Source organism: Oncorhynchus mykiss, chromosome 10 (assembly GCF_013265735.2).
Source record: "Oncorhynchus mykiss isolate Arlee chromosome 10, USDA_OmykA_1.1, whole genome shotgun sequence".
Taxonomy (NCBI): Eukaryota; Metazoa; Chordata; class Actinopteri; order Salmoniformes; family Salmonidae; genus Oncorhynchus; species Oncorhynchus mykiss.
Genome location: NC_048574.1, coordinates 65,910,119 through 65,922,925, shown reverse-complemented (window position 1 = coordinate 65,922,925; position 12,807 = coordinate 65,910,119). Strand labels below are relative to the sequence as shown.

The 12,807-nt window shown below is 42.9% G+C and overlaps 1 protein-coding gene across 2 annotated transcripts in view; it reads left to right on the top strand.

The window, feature by feature from the left end:
• Positions 1-12,807, top strand: part of LOC110534499 (polypeptide N-acetylgalactosaminyltransferase-like 6) — a 256,904-nt gene that overhangs the window by 225,624 nt on the left and 18,473 nt on the right. For both annotated transcript variants that reach the window (XM_036933625.1, XM_036933624.1), the window contains exon 8: positions 10,052-10,169. In XM_036933625.1, coding sequence (XP_036789520.1) covers positions 10,052-10,169 — 118 coding nt within the window. The remainder of the gene's footprint in view (positions 1-10,051; positions 10,170-12,807) is intronic.

Below are 12,807 nucleotides of genomic sequence, written 5' to 3'. Positions count from 1 at the left end.
AGGGTATGTAAACAAAGGCATAGTTTAAAGTGGCTAGTGATACATGTATTACATAAAGATGCAGTAGATGATATAGAGTAAAGTATATACAGTGGGGCAAAAAAGTATTTAGTCAGCCACCAATTGTGCAAATTCTCCCACTTAAAAAGATGAGGCCTGTAATTTTCATCATAGGTACACTTCATTTCATTCCTCCATGCAGATTTCCTCTAGAGCAGTGATGCTTTGGGGCTGTTGCTGGGCAACACGGACTTTCAACTCCCTCCAAAGATGTTCTGAAAGACCCAGCCATCCTCTTCAATGCCCTTGCTGATGGAAGGAGGTTTTCACTCAAAATCTCACGATACATGGCCCCATTCATTCTTTCCTTTACAAGGATCAGTCGCCCTGATCCCTTTGCAGAAAAAAAGCCCCAAAGCATGATGTTTCCACCCCCATGCTTCATAGTAGGTATGGTGTTCTTTGGATGCAACTCAGCATTCTTTGTCCTCCAAACACGACGAGTAGAGTTTTTACCAAAAAGTTCTATTTTGGTTTCATCTGACCATATGACATTCTCCCAATCTTCTTCTGGATCATCCAAATGCTCTCTAGCAAACCACAGACGGGCCTGGACATGTACTGGCTTAAGCAAGGGGACACGTCTGGCACTGCAGGATTTGAGTCCCTGGCGGCGTAGGATGTTACCGATGGTAGGCTTTGTTACTTTGGTCCCAGCTCTCTGCACATCATTCACTAGTTCCCCCCGTGTGGTTCTGGGATTTTTGCTCACCGTTCTTGTGATCATTTGGACCCCACGGTGTGAGATCTTGCGTGGAGCCCCAGATCGAGGGAGATTATCAGTGGTCTTGTATGTCTTCCATTTCCTAATAATTGCTCCAACAGTTGATTTCTTCAAACCAAGCTGCTTACCTATTGCAGATTCAGTCTTCCCAGCCTGATGCCGGTCTACAATTTTGTTTCTGGTGTCCTTTGACAGCTCTTTAGTCTTGGCCATAGTGGAGTTGAGTGTGACTGTTTGAGGTTGTGGACAGGTGTCTTTTATACTGATAACAAGTTCAAACAGGTGCCATTAATACAGGTAACGAGTGGAGGACAGAGGAGCCTTTTAAGAAGAAGTTACAGGTCTGTGAGAGCCAGAAATCTTGCTTGTTTGTAGGTGACCAAATACTTATTTTCCACCATAATTTGCAAATAAATTCATAAAAAATCCTACAATGTGATTTTCTGGATTATTGTCCCTCAATTAATGTCTGTCATAGTTGAAGTGTACCTATGATGAAAATTACAGGCCTCTCTCATCTTTTTAAGTGGGAGAACTTGCACAATTGGTGGCTGACTAAATACTTTTTTGCCCCACTGTACATATACATATGTATATGTGGATGCCACTATAGAGATGAAAGGAACACCACACACTTTTCCTCTTTCTAACTTTTTTCAATACTGTAGATTTAAAGGGGTATGCCAGGTGTACTCTCTGCCTGAGAGATCAGTTATGCCATGCCCTGCTGCTGGCACATTGTTGAACAGATTGTAGAACATTGAAGAACAGTCCACAGGCAGAAAGTGTAAAATGTAATAACGTTTAGTGTAGCTCAAAGCTATTGCTTTTGTTGTGTTGAACTTGTGTGTGTGAGTGAGGGGGGATTCTTTTAGTTTTTACTCAGTGAATGTTATTTTTGCACACATAGCCTTTTGCACTTGATTGATGTCTACTACAGTGGTCAATATAACAGAGCAGAAATAGAATGCCTGTTTGTTTCATTCTATTTCTACTTTAAAATATTTTTTTCCCCCAAGTGCAATATTTATGTTTGTATGGTCTCAAGCGTTCTATTATAAAGGCTGTCATGGCTAACTGCAATATTAGTGTATTGTTTTTTTCTCTGGACTTGAGTGTCATTTGCAGTAAAGTCTAGGCAACAAATAACATTAGATTGCTTTCCTAATATTTTTTAGTTGTGAGTTCAGTAGCGATTGATTTGGCATTAATACAGTGGGGAGAACAAGTATTTGATACACTGCCGATTTTGCAGGTTTTCCTACTTACAAAGCATGTAGAGGTCTGTAATTTTTATCATAGGTACACTTCAACTGTGAGAGACGGAATCTAAAACAAAAATCCAGAAAATCACATTGTATGATTTTTAAGTAATTAATTTGCACACAGCCAGGGCAACTAAGAAGCATCTCAAGATCCTGGAGTGGCCTAGCCAGTCTCCAGACCTGAACCCAATAGAACATCTTTGGATGAAGCTGAAAGTCCATATTGCCCAGCAAAAGCCCAGAAACCTGAAGGATCTGGAGAAGGTCTGTATGGAGGACTGGGCCAAGATCCCTGCTGCAGTGTGTGCAAACTTGGTCAAGAACTACAGGAAACATATGATCTCTGTAATTGCAAACAACAGTAATTGTTTCTGTACCAAATATTAAGTTCTGCTTTTCTGATGTATCAAATACTTATGTCATGCAATAAAATGCAAATTAATTACTTAAAAATCATACAATGTGATTTTCTGGAGAAAAAAATTGTAGATTCCGTCTCTCGCAGTTGAAGTGTACCTATGATAAAAATGACAGACCTCTACATGCTTTGTAAGTAGGAAAACCTGCAAAATCGGCAGTGTATCAAATACTTGTTCTCCCCACTGTATTAATGGCAAAATAACATGCAAAACAGGCAAGGCCAATTTTTAAAAATATATATACATATCTTTTTAATGCTTTTTATTTTCCCTGAATGACGGCACTGTGAGTTAGGTTCGCATTAATCACTTTTTATATTACACACAGACTGATTATGTAGATCATATTCTTTGTTGTTTAAATAGTTAACCTGCATTTCAAGAAGGGATCCACTTAAGTCACTAGAAATTAGCATTTTAAAGCTGATATTTATTTTAATTCATTTTTTTTATCCCCCCTAGCAGGGATTTTTGGCATGTTTCAGTGCCAAACGAAGTGTCACCTTTTTGGGGCCTCACCAGTTTGCATCCCTGACTTTATACTGAAAAACATGCACAGACACACGAAGACAAACAATATAGCGTAGTTACATAAAGGTGGAAGGAGCCACAGTTATACACCTGAGCCTGCTTACTGCACAACACAATCCATCAATCAGATTGATACACGAGTATGGAGGTGTGGGTTATAGGGTGTCTAATTGTTCTACATGTTTTCAATATGGGTGACTCTTAAATGAGCCTGTTTTGTTTTTGTACAGACATCACCCTTCACTGAACAGCACCCTCACCTGAGAAGTAGCACTCAAAAGGAGAGAAACGTAAATGGAAGAATACTCTTATTTCAATGTGAATGGCTCTTAAAAGAGCATTTGGTTGTGCATAGTGTAGTCTATGGCGTTGCCAGGGGACAGCACCCTCTTCGAAGAAGTAGGAGGTGAAGATCTCCAAGCACACAGATTGCCTCCCATGCTGCGTTGTTGGACCCCATCCTTGAAACATCCTGCAGAGCAGCTGACTTCTCCTCTGGCGCACGGCGGCGTTCTGCAGATCCCCTACTGGTCCTCGTGTCCATCATCATGAAGTTATGCAGGACACAGGTAGCCTTCACTCACCTGAAGTCTCCCAGGAGGTAGTCCCAGATGGCCTTGGTCACCCAACCTTGCAGTGTCTTACACAGTAACTAACTGTAGGCAATCAATTTGAAGGTATCTGTAGGAATATGGAAGATAATATCATTATTCGATTTTTCCATCACCAGGTCATTGCAGATTACTAAAGTATAATATCCCTTATAACAAATCATGATAACATTGGATAGAAAGATGCATGTGCACACACATGTGCATGTGTAGCACGTGACAAGGATAGCATCACAAATGAACACGTAAGTACCACTTGAAGCTTGATGAGTTGATCAATTGAAGCAGCTGTGTAGTACTAAGGATTCCCCAGGACCAGGACTGAGAACCACTGCTCTTCATTGGGACCTCTTAATCTGCAGGCAGGCTTTCACCGCTCTCTGTATCTGAGGACAGAAAACCTCACAAGAAACAGACTTCACCCTTCTCAAATTAGACCGCACTGAATGTTATGTTACTATTATCTCCGTCCTCACTTCTGGGGACTGGAACTACACAAAAGTACCTGCCCTATCCAGAATAGCCTACTCTCTCACTTATCTATTATACCATCCTCTGTGACTGTTAGCTAGCTACCTACAAATGCATTTGGAGTTGTTTTTTTACAGTGATAAATACATCAAGGTAGCTAGCTAATGTAAAGTTAGGTAGCTGGTGATATTTAATTAACTTAGCTAGCTATCTATACAGTTTGTAAAGTTGGCTAGATAGCTAGCTAGCTATGTTAGCAGCTCATTTGAGTTATCCTTCACTGTAGCTAGTTAGCCAAAAATACAGTTTTTCTTTACATTTTCGAAATGTATTTACTTACTTTAATAGGTCCTCCCAGTGGACGATTGGACACAGGGCAGCAAAGTTTGTTTGTCACCAGAGCGTTTTACAGCATATTACTATTTACCTGTGTAAAAATTCATGAAATGGAGAATGGATCAAACTATTTACCCATTTCATTTAACAAGGCAAGTTAGTTTAAGAACAAACTCTTATTTACAATGACGGCCTACCCCGACCAAACCTGGATGACGCTGGGCCAATTGTGCCGACTGGATTTGAACCAGGGTGTCTGTAGTGACGCCTCGAGCACTGAGATGCACTGAGACCGCTGCGCCACTCGGAAGCCCCCAAAACAATGTTGTCCCTGGGTGGGCCAGACCTTCATACAAACTAAAGTGGCCTACCTCTGGCCAATCGGATGGCTCAGATGACCGCGTCTGCAGTAACGTAGCAGGCACAAAAGAAAGCTACAGTAAAGTGAGATGTCAAAATGCTTAAAACTATGACTAGAGAGAGACTGTCAAAGAATACAGCAAAGAGCTGCTGTTTTTATGAGTGAGTTCATGTTTAAGTTCTTACTCAGCACTGTCAACACTTTGTATTCAACACTTTTATAAACCATATGCTGCCAGCACGCCTACAAGCGAACCATTCTGGGCGGCCTAAGCGGCACGCTGCAATTCACCGCGTGCTAGGGTACACGATTCGTACGGCTTTATCGTTGGGTTTTTTACAGAACTGTTTGTCGATTGACTAGGAATGCCTTGGAGATGGACCAGTGGAATACAATCGAACGGTTGGTGACCACTGCTGTAGAAAGTGGAGTGAAGTTCTATCTCGTGCTTCTCTCTGTGGGGTGATATTTCTGCGTGACAGCTGTTCGGATGTCTCAGGGCTACAGCGCGTACGCACGCAGTTTAGAGGGAACATTGTTTATAAGCTGCATGAATGTGGTATTTGTGTGGAGGTCCTTCCTTAATTGGATCTAAGAGCTCATCCCTTGAATGTACATGATGATTGGCATCTCCAGGCAGGTAGGTGGCAGTAATTGGGGAGAGTGGCTCAGAAACAGATAGGTGTCAACATATTGAGGTGTTGCTGAGCTCGTCAGAGATGTGCGAAGTGTTTGTCGACAGACAGTGGCCCTCCGAATCGATGCCTGGGTTTTTTAAAGCTAAGCCACTTAAAGCTACAGTATGTCTGTCTGCACTACAGAAGAGAAGGGGAATGATTAATTGTATTTGGACAAGCCTAAGTAAAGAGAGGTTGGAGCTGAGCTCCCCTATCGTTTGGACTGATGGAGACTGGGAGCCCTTCCAAACTGTCTCCTCACACACACTCAAACACACACAATTCTATTTTGCTTTCCTGTGCTGTTAAGGGATGACAAACATACATGAGAGGTGTCAAAGTCCTGCTAACTATTTGTCTGTGTACAGTGTGTGTGTGTGTGTGTGTTTTATTCTTCTACATCTGGCTGTGTGATTCACCCAATCATAAACACCCTATTCTCCCTGGACAAGAGTTCACACATTACACCGCTTAACCCAGGACAGAAACTATGTTATATTTGAAGAAGAAAAACCTCCAACTCATTGAGAGAGAGAGAGAGACCAAAGGCTTCAACAACATGGCTTTATTAGCATGTTGCACTAATTCCAACAGCATTTAACTAATCACATCAGATAATTAGTATTTTAGTAATTAGTGGAATTACTTCTTAATTCATTTATAGTCAGTCAGTGTTCAGACTAGTAAACTGACTGATCTTGTGAGCTTACATGCATGATGGCTACACAGATATCAGCGGTAATCAGTCTGGTAATTATGAGGCTATGTTCAGACTGTCTGTCAGGGTTGAGCTCTAGTCTAATTCCACAAGGAATTGGCCATACATAGGAAACCACACACACATCCATACGAGAGAGAGACACACACACATAAGGTTTTCAATTCAATGGCATTCATGGCTCTATTTCGTTTACCTTGTGTCACACAAACCAACGTGTTACATATACGGATGAATAGAGCAAGCTAAGGCCTTGTTTGTAAGCTATTCCCCAAAGGTCTATAATGTACACATCAATGTAGAACACAAGTGATCTGCTGTGTAGAGTGCAGTACAGACTCAACTGGCTGGAGGGTAGAGTAGTGTTGTGTCAGAGTGCTGTAATTTATGCATGTTCAGTATGATAACATTAGGAACCGTATGTATGGAGGTTAATGAGCTGTGTGAGCCGAGGCTTGTACAGTGTGTGTTAATGTGAGTCTGCGTGCCTATGTGTGTGTTTGTACAGTATGTGTACATAGGCCAATGTGTACTTGTGTCCTGCTGTTTGATTACAGTGATTAGGTTCCTACTGTGGGTGGCAGGCCATTTACAGGACTGGGCCTCCCAGGCTCCTATGGGCTTCAGAGGCCAGAGAGGCTCAGTCAGCCTCGGTAAGTAGCTTGACCCGGTCACACACGCCCCACTGTCTCAGAACCTCAACCTGCAGCGGTGTGACCTCTGCTTTACTCACCTGGCTGGCCAACCACACACACAGACACACAAACACAGGAACACACACATACAGCCTCCTCTGTCTCAGCTCAGCCTCATTGATCTACACGTTCCCTCTGAGATCCCTGTCTAATTAAGGGATCGATAACAGCCACCACGCTGCAGTCTTACTATATCATATCCAGTTTGGCTGCTCCCTTCAACTCAGACACAATCCTTCCTGGAGGAACCCACACTGAATTAATCACATCTCCTTAGTGCTAGCCCTCTGTCCCTGGCAGGTTTGATTGACTAAAATCATCTTGACTGACTGGCCTTGTTTCTTGACTACATGGTCTGCATACCAAATGGCACCCTATTCCCTAAAGAGGGCACTACTTTTGGCCACAGAGTACTTTTTGATTGGGATTGTGCTAGGGCCGGGAGAAGGAACGTGCATGCTACATATTCAGCTCAGCCCCCCTCAGTTTTATCTGTTTGTACACTGACTTTGCATATAATGAATTAATCCTACAATATTGAATTTGGCTATCAGGGCACCCTTGAATAAATTGCATGACGTCTCTGAATGCTGCCCTCCTTCAATCAGATCATCTCTTCATAGCAGGCTGGTTCCTTCTTCCTTGTTGAGTAAGCCTTGTGTAGGCTTAGATGAAGGATATTAATTTTCTCTCTCTCTCTCTCTCCCTCTGAGCCTATCAGCAGCAATCCAGCCTGATCAAACAGTGTAAAGCCTCCACTAACCACTGAGACATCCACAACTTAAAAACAGCTTTCATTACCTTCTATATCACCACACAAACTATCCCACTCAATCTCTCCCGTGGTGTATTTCAACCGTAGTGAATCAAAAACGGACTTTCCAAACGATGAGGGTTATATATATTATCCTTTAATTTCAACCACCACAACCAGAAAGTGTAGTGTCCACGACAACTTTAACTTCTCAAATAATCTTCTATTGTTGTGGGTTTTTTAAGATAAGAATAATACGTGAGTTAGCTCTGCATTTTGTCTAATCCCTCTTTCCAACCACCTTCACCGGAAGTTGTAGTGTCAACAACAAATAAACTACTTTAACTTCCCAAATAAACTATGTTCTCTCATGTTTTTCAGCTGTTGTTGGCAAGGCTGCTAAGAAGATCAAATACTGTATATAATGATTTCAGCTTGCTCCTCCATTAGCTCCTTTAATTGAGTGGACTGGTATATTTCAGCGCTTTATTAAATTGGAGGGAAGCAGGCCGGAGGGTGTTACCCGCAGAGTAAATAGATTTCTGCACTGAGCTCCCTCCGTCTGGCTCTGCCTTCATCACCACACACAAGCTCATTCCTCACTTGTTGTCTTGTCTTGTTTTTTTGCACGGCAGATCATGGTTGTCATAGATACATAGACACACCAAAAAATTGGAACAAGGCGCATTTGGTTCCTTTGACTCATCATTGGGTCAGACCAAACTGTTTTTCGGATAGGAAAGACTGTCCATCTGTGGAGGCCTAACCTTAAGCACCAAATCCAATCCTACCCACAAGTCCTTTGCTATTCTGGATTTTACTGCTTAAAACTTTCTTGGCTTTAAGCTCTTTTTTTGTTGACTAAGATGCCCAAATAATGCGACGCTTTCTCTGTGAATCAGGAGGTGTGAAGAGATTTAATGAGTCAAGCTTGCTGTTGTGTTGTGGCTTTGCGCCATGGTGCTGTTTATTCCGAGCATTTTTTGTTCACAAAACACCCCAAGTTCAACGGCTCCCCAGCTCAAACGCTAGACCTATCCTCCACACTGCCGTACCGCATCCATCCGAGCCTCGCATCAAGACACCGCCGCTCTTTTCTCTCAGTAATTCAAAGGGCTGTGGTGTTTTCCTTTTTTGGCCTCCTCTACTTACATCACAGTATTTCATCCCCCCCACGCTTTCATAGAAGATTGGCGCCTCGTCCTCGTCGCTACCGAGGAATGACTCAAACGCAGGAAAAGAGCTCTTCCCATTACCCGGAGGATTACTCTGATTCTCCACCATCGTCGAAGAAGAACGACAAGGAAAAACATTCAAACATGCCAAAGTCAGGGTCCAACAAAATCCACTCCCCGAGCTTAAGCCCTGCTGAAAGGGAGTGTGAAATAACAATGAGCACAGGTTTGGGGCAGTACAATGAGCAAGGAGGGAGAATAGGAATAGGCAGGGAGAAAGGATTAGAATACTATTAGTAGAAGCAGTTTGTTGTTGATAGGAAGGAAGTTGCTTCTACTTGGAGTAGATACTGCTTACTGTGCACCAATCCCCCGTCTGCTTTGATCTTTCTGTAGATTCTGTAGTGGGAAATGTGAAATGTCAGGCAAATAGCCATGTCAAGTGTCAATCATGGGGATTTTTGACTGCTTGAGCTCTTTGTGAAGTTTATCGATTGCGTGAGGGTCGGTGTCAGCATACCGCTAGAGACTGGTATTTCTTTGCCGTGATTGGATGAAAGCTTTGACTGAGATAAGCCTGAACGGAACATCCTTTATTATTGCAAGCCAGGTGATTTATGGGTAAAGACTCGATATGTCTTTAAGACTGCCTGCGTGTCTGAGTGCATGTTTTTACCATATGTATGATGGTGTTTTAGAAGGTGTGTATTTACGTATCCAGGGGCAACAGAGAGATGCGGGTAATGTGAGGGCCACATCATTTCTCTCCGTATGCTTCCACTAAGACTGCAATATGATTGTCTCTGAATTATGATGCTCAAATGCCACCTTTCAATATATGTACTTTACATATGTCATACTTTTCTCAGCTCAAGGGATTAGGTATGTTACTCTATATTTTTGTTAAAGAATAACTCACACCTCACACCCGTTTGTCTGTCTGATACCACAAAGACTGCAAGTGTAGATTACTTCTTGGAATTACACCAAATGTCACCTTTCAATATATGGATGTTATGCAGTATTTTAACGTAATAAATCTGAACATGGTAACTAACACTTTTTATTATTTCTTTGTCTCTCACTGTTTCTCTATCTGTCTCTCTTAAGAGCTACAGCTGTAGCAGTAGATGCTCACATTATGACACAAAATGAACTGGACACTGCCACATTGTTTTGTGCTGATCAGAAGATTTAGAAAATAACTTTACCAACAAGCTAAAGACATGGATTCTCTCTCTGTCTCTCCTACAGGTCTCCAGTGATGGCTGGAGGTCTCTTTGCCGTCAACCGTCAGTGGTTCTGGGAGCTGGGTGGCTACGACACTGGCTTGGAAATATGGGGCGGAGAGCAGTACGAGATATCGTTCAAGGTGAGCAAACATGTATAGAAGATAGCATTTCCCAATCATACATTTCTCTTACCAATGTTCTCAAGACTGGAACAAGTCTTATCATTCAAGCATCTCGACACAGCACTGTAGAGAAACTGGAAGTCTTAAGGAGTCATAAGGTTGCTAGTCATACTCGTGAGGGCTAAGTTCGTCTTTCAGTATACACCAGGGTTAGGCAACTAGATTGAGCCACAGGCCAATTTTTGTCGGCGCGGATGGCCGGGTGGCTTAATCAAATCAAACCAAGCTTTATTTATACAGCACATTTCAGACATGAAATGCAACACAATGTTCGTCACAGGAAAAAAACGGAATAAAAACAATTAAAATAACTGAAATATTTACTACACAAAAAACAGAAGAGGAAAAGTGGGAACCGTTAGTGTGGAGTGCAATAGAGATTGCGTCATCTGTGGATCTGTTGGGGCGGTATGCAAATTGGAGTGGGTCTAGTGTTTCTGGAATGATGGTGTTGATGTGAGCCTTGACCACAGGTGGACCTGGTGGTCTTGACCACAGGGACTATGGTGGTCTGCTTGAAACATGTTGGTATTACAGACTCGGTCAGGAATAGATTGAAAATGTCAGTAAATACACATTCCAGTTGTTCAGCACATGCTCGGACTACACATCCTGGAATTCCGTCTGGCCCTGCGGCCTTGTGATTTTTGACCTGTTTAAAGGTCTTACTCACATTGGCTATGGAGAGCGTGATCACAGTCGTCCAGAACAGCTGCTGCTCTCATACATGCTTCAGTGTTGCTTGCCTCGAAGTGAGAATAGACGTAATTTAGCTCATCTAGTAGGCTCGTGTCACTGGGCAGCTCGCTGCTGTGCTTCCCTTTGTAGTCCGTAATAGTTTGCAAGCCCTGCCACATCTGACGAGCGTCGGAGCCAGTGTAGTACAATTCAATCTATAAGGGAACAAGATGAGACCCAAATGCAGACACGGGAGCCAGATGGGTGAGCTCCGATATTTATTATAAAAAAAGGGGTAGGCAAAAGGCAGGTCAGGGACAGGCTAGAGTTCATAAACCAGGTTAGAGTCCAAACAGTACCAGGCGATAGGCAGGCTCGAGGTCAGGACAGGCAGGGGTTCAATGATCAGGTCTGAGTCCAAACAGTGCAAGGGGATTGGCATGCTCGAGATCAGAACAGCCAGAGTGGTCAGGCAGGCGGATTCGGCATCAGGAAACGCAAGGATCAAAAACCAGGAGGGCTAGGAAAAATGCTGGTTGGCTTGGAAATACAAGACAAACTGGCACTAAGAGACAGGAAACACATGCATAAATACACTGGGGACTAATAGAGAAAACAGGTGACACCTGGAGGTGGGTGGAGACAATCACAAAGACAGGTGAAACAGATCAGGGCGTGACATAATCTTAGTCCTGTATTGCCGCTTTCCCTGTTTGATGGTTCGTAGAAGGGCATAGCGAGTTTTCTTGTCCAGGTTAGTGTCCCGCTCCTTGAAAGCGGCAGCTCTACCCTTTAGCTCAGTGCGGATGTTGCCTGTAATCCATTACTTCTGGTTGGGATATGTACGTACGGTCACTGTGGGAAATATGTAATCAATGCACTTATCGATGAAGCCAGTGACTGATGTGGTGTACTCCTCAATGCCATCGTAAGAATCCCATAACAGTCCTGTAGCTTAGCATCTGCTTAGCATCTGCGTCACTTCCGTATTGAGCGAGTCACTGGTAGGTCCTGCTTTAGTTTGTAAGCAGGACTCAAAAGGATAGAGTTACGGTCAGATTTGCCAAATGGAGGCTGAGGGAGAGCTTTGTACGCATTTCTGTGTGTGGAGTAAAGGTGGTCTAGAGTTTTATTTCATCTGGTTGCACATGTAACATGCTGGTAGAAATGAGATAAAATGGATTTAAGTTTCCCTGCAATATAGTACACGGCCACTAGGAGCACCGCCACTGGATGAGCATTTTCTTGTTTGCTTATGGCCTTATACAGCTCGTTGAGTGTGGTCTTAGTGCCAACATCAGTTTTGTCATGGTAAATAGACAGCTACCAAAAATATAGATAAACTCTCTCGGTAAATATTGTGGTCTACAGCTTATCATGAGATGCTCTACCTAAGGCGAGCAAAACCTTGAGACTTCCTTAATATTACATTTCGAACACCAGCTGTTACTGACAAATAGACACAGACCACCACCCCTTGTCTTACTAAAGGCAGCTGTTCTATCTAGCCAATGCATGAAAAACTCAGCCAGCTGTATGTTACCCATATCATTGTTCAGCCACTACTCGATGAAACATAAGATATTACAGTTTTTAATGTTCCGTTGGTAGTATAGACTTGGTCAGAGCTCATCCAGTTTATTATCCAATGATTGCACGTTGGCTAATAGGACTGGTGGAAGAGGCGGATTACCCACTTGCCGTCAAATCCTTACAAGGCACTCCGACCTACGTCCCCGATATCGCTGTCTCTTCTTCATGAGAATGACAGGGATTTGGGCCTTGTCCGGTGTCTGAAGTAAATCCTTTGCGTCCAACTTGTTTAAAGAAAAAATCTTTGTCCAGCACAAGGTTACAAAATCAAACCTTGTGGACGCCACAGCGCCTATTTTGACTCTCGACCAGTTAAATAGGTCCT